Genomic DNA, 4,534 nt, shown 5'->3' on the forward strand with positions numbered 1-4,534 from the left:
TGTGTGTGTGTGTGAGATGAATAATGCTAAGAGGTGAAGTTTGTCCAGACCAGTCAAGCGTCCTCCTCCTTCAGACGTTTCGGTGGACGCCAGGTAAGTTTCTGTTTTTGATCACATCTACCCAGCAAGCTTCGGGCGAAGCTGAGCTGTGATCAGCTGCTAGAGAACATACAATACAATACATAACATGGCTGGTGTAGTAGATCAGCCAGCCAGAGAAGACATAACACAATATATTAACAGTGCGTTTGTTGGGCCCTCAGCGCTAGAGAAGACATAACACAATACATAACAGGCTATGGTAGCTGGCTGGGACAATAGTGCCTTACTCATTGTGATTTGCTTGGGAGATCGGTATGGCTGGAGCAGGAATACGGAATGGTGTCAGTCACAGCAAACATCTGTTTCCAGTGCTCATTCTTCTGAGACATTATTCACGTGTCGCCCTCCTCAATACACTGTCCTAAAGTGGCTACAGCAGTGTTTTCCTCTGCTAAATTGGTTGTTTCTTTTCATTTTGAATGTCTGGCTGGCCAGCTGAGTCGACAGACACTCAACCTTCTGATCTTCACCCTGATCGACTCACCGGGTATTTCAGAAAGATATTGGATACCGTTATTCAGCAAAGGCTCAGCAGAGAGCCGAACATAATTTAACATTTAGGTGTGGTTTTATTGGTCGTTTCTGTTTGTTGTTATTATTTTTTTGTCTATTTCATTGTTTGGCAACATATATACCAGATAAAGCTCATTGAATTGAGCTTTCTTCAATACTTCCGTATCTATCATTTAAATAATGATGTTGGCGATATAGGGATGAAAAGATACTCGTTATCTTTTCAATCGTCTCCTTCTTCACATCAGAGAGAGACAGATATATATGCATAGTAGAGAGAGAGAGACAGAGACAGAGAGACAGAGAGTAGAGAGACAGAGACAGAGACAGAGAGTAGAGACATAGAGACAGACAGAGAGAGGTAGGTAGAGACAGACAGAGATATTTATGACAGAAGACAGTAGTAGAGAGACAGAGAGACAGAGAGCTTACAGTAGCAGAGCACAGCAGAGACAGAGCCGTAGTATATATATATATATATCTATATAGACAGTATAGAGTTTGTTTAGTATATTTGGCACGTTTACAGGCTGGCAGCCTTACATCGGGCAGCATATATATATAGGTATATATCGAGACCTGTATATATACGCAGAGAGACAGAGAGTCAGACAGAGAGAAAGCATATAGAGGAGACAGAGTATATATATATATATAGTTGGGCATTTGCATTGGAGATACTCCAGAGCAGATATTTGTCAGCATAGTAGCTATATCATATATATATTTATATAGCCAGATTTCAGATAGCAGACAGTATATATATAATGATATAGCAGGCGAACATCATATACAATGTAGTACAATGATGTGAGAGCAGCACTAGATAGAAATACCAGACTTATGGTAAACCTCAGCGTTGTGTCAGTGGTCATGGCAGCTGCAGATGAAGTACACACACACCTTTAGGTACTTGTATGGTGAAGTCGTGCGCGAAAGGGTTGAATACAATAGCCACACACAGAATACACACACACAGTTCTTGAAGGGTGGCCTTCATCAGTGACGGGCAGGGGATAACTGCCCTGCGACAGCGTTAAAGCATATAGTACAGCCAGTCAGTTTCATCGGACTATATCAGCCGACCAACTGGGGAGGAGGACACCTTACACTGATGCTCTGTGTGTACACTATGTGTGAGAAGCAACTCGTGAGGTAGGTGTTGTGTGTTTAATAGTGTTGTTCGTTTAATAGTGTAAGCTAGGTGTTTAAGTGTTGTGTGCTTCATTAGTGTGTTGTATGTTGTGTGTCTAACAGCGTGTTGTGTGTCTAACAGTGTAGGTGTTGTGTGTCTAATAGTGTTGTGTGTCTATGTTGTGTCTAACAGTGTTGTGTTTAATAGTGTGCTGCAGCCTAATAGTGTTTAACAGTGTGCTTGTGTGTTGTGTGTTGTGTGTCTAACAGTGTGCTGTGCTTCATTATGTGTTGTGTGTTAACAGTGCTGTGTGTTTAATAGTGTGTTGTGTACTAATGTTGTAAGTCTAACAGTGTGCAGTAGCCTATTGCGTGCTGTGTAATTAATGCGTGTTGTGTCTAATAGTGCTGTGTGTTAATAGTGTTGTGTGTCTAACAGTGTTGTGTGGCACAGTGTTGTGTGCTTCAACAGTGTGTTGTGTGTTCCACAGTGTTGTGTCTGTCAGTGTGTTGTAAAATATGCCAGCAACAGTGCTGTGTCTAACAGCGTGCTGTGTGCCACAGCGTGTCTGCAAAGCTGTGTCATGTTGTGCTCAATGTGTGTTGTGTGTTCTAATAGCGTTGCGTGTTGTTAACAGTGCCTAATAGCGTGTTGTTTCCAGTGTTGTGTTTCATCAGTGTTGTGTGTTTAACAGTGTGCTGTGTGTCTAACAGTGTTGTGTGCTAACAGTGCGTTGTGTAAGTTTAATAGTGTTGTGTGTTATGTTGTGTTGTGTGTCTAACAGTTGTGTGTTTAATAGTGCGTTGTACTAATAGGTTGTGTGTTAATAGTGCGTTGTGTAAGTTTATTGCAAGCTGTGTGTTTAATAAGTGTTGTGGTCAATATGTTGTGTGCCTTAACAGTGTGTTGCGTGTTCGGCAGCGTGGCGTGTTCGTGAGGTAAAGGGTTGTTGCGCAGGGATAGCTGTCTTCATATCAGCCCATGAATCCGCTGGGAGACTGTTACCTCCCTCTCCTCCCAGACAGAACCCTCATCACCTGGAGAGAGAGGAGCAGCAGCAGAAGGAAATATAGCAGAGAAGGGAGACAGGGAGAGGGAGGAGAGAGATGGAGGGAGAGGGAGATGATGAGAGAGAAAGAGAGAGAAAGAGATGGAAGAGGGAGAAATAAAGGAGTTGAAGATTGATCTTCTCTAACAATCCAGACACAATGCTATCAGGTAAAAGGGAAATGTGTTTGCCTCCGAAACAGACATAAAACCGCAGCAAACAATAAGGCTCATCACGAAGATAACTGGGAACATATAATATGGGGAGAACAAGAGCCAACACTCACTGAGCTTCTTTGCAGGGTTTCCTGTTTCACATGGGAAGTTCAAAATTTGTTACACCGTGAGAGACTTGTTCGTAACAAAACACATTGTATGAATTCTTATACAACCAGTTTTATTGTATTTATTATAAGTATGATACAATAGTTGCTGTAACAAGCTAAGGCCGCAGGTGTTCCTCAGGAATGCCATTTCTCCAGCCATGGTTGAGTTCTTAAATACATCGAATGAGTTTAGAGTCAGACTCATTTCTGGATCATCCAGACAGGTCATTGGCAACAGTGCTGAGCTTGAGAAATTAAGGCAGCCGCAGATCCATGACGCGTAGTGTGTCAATGGCTAGACAGGTCCCAGCCTCTCGAACATGCTGATCATCCTGCCGCGGAGCCTGCCGACTCACTCACGTCAGGATGTCTCACGGTGCGAGTATCTGCACGAACCCCAGTGACCAGATGGACATCTTGAACTTCTTCCATTTTCATACTGCTGCGTTTCAGGCTGCCTTCTCGCTGTTCACAGTCCTGCAGCCTGTGCAGCCTTTCGGTTCATTGCGGGAGAGGTTGGAGTCTGCTTCTGGGACAGGTACCTGATATAGTAACGAAATTGAACAGGCAAGTAGTTAATACAGGTGCACGAGTGGAGAACAGGTGATTCTTAAAGAAAACTCAAATTGTGAATGAGTTGTTTGTTACAGATCACGACGAGTGTCATGCAATAAAATGCTAATATTTTTTCGATGTTTGTTTTAGATTTGTTCACACAGCTGGAGAGAAGGGGGGTTAATGCCAGCCAGCTGGAGAGAGGTGGGGAAATAGGGTGGGTTCATGATGATATACAGTGGGGAGAACAAGTATTTGATACACTGACGATTTTGCAGGTTTTCCTACTTACAAAGCATGTAGAGGTCTGTAATTTGTATCATAGGTACACTTCAACTGTGAGAGACAGAATCTAAAACAAACATCCAGAAAATCACATTGTATGATTTTTAAGTAATTAATTAGCATTTTATTGCATGACATAAGTATTTGATCACCTACCAACCAGTAAGAATTCCGGCTCTCACAGACCTGTTAGTTTTTCTTTAAGAATCCCTCCTGTTCTCCACTCATTACCTGTATTAACTGCACCTGTTTGAACTCGTTACCTGTATAAAAGACACCTGTCCACACACTCAATCAAACAGACTCCAACCTCTCCACAATGGCCAAGACCAGAGAGCTGTGTAAGGACATCAGGGATAAAATTGTAGACCTGCACAAGGCTGGGATGGGCTACAGGACAATAGGCAAGCAGCTTGGTGAGAAGGCAACAACTGTTGGCGCAATTATTAGAAAATGGAAGAAGTTCAAGATGACGGTCAATCACCCTCGGTCTGGGGTTCCATGCAAGATCTCACCTCGTGGGACATCAATGATCATGAGGAAGGTGAAGGATCAGCCCAGAACTACACGG

General features: G+C 42.9%; 1 protein-coding gene across 1 annotated transcript in view; it reads left to right on the forward strand.

Moving 5' to 3' along the window:
* Positions 1 to 3,489: 3,489 nt before the first annotated feature.
* The window catches only part of LOC112236546 (1-phosphatidylinositol 4,5-bisphosphate phosphodiesterase beta-3-like), a gene marked incomplete at its 3' end in the record, with an annotated part of 30,625 nt that continues 29,580 nt past the window's right edge, over positions 3,490 to 4,534 (forward strand). The window contains exons 1-2 of the mRNA XM_042329318.1: positions 3,490 to 3,661; positions 3,829 to 3,882. Coding sequence (XP_042185252.1) covers positions 3,490 to 3,661; positions 3,829 to 3,882 — 226 coding nt within the window. The remainder of the gene's footprint in view (positions 3,662 to 3,828; positions 3,883 to 4,534) is intronic.

This window comes from Oncorhynchus tshawytscha, linkage group LG10 (assembly GCF_018296145.1).
Source record: "Oncorhynchus tshawytscha isolate Ot180627B linkage group LG10, Otsh_v2.0, whole genome shotgun sequence".
Lineage (NCBI taxonomy): Eukaryota > Metazoa > Chordata > Actinopteri > Salmoniformes > Salmonidae > Oncorhynchus > Oncorhynchus tshawytscha.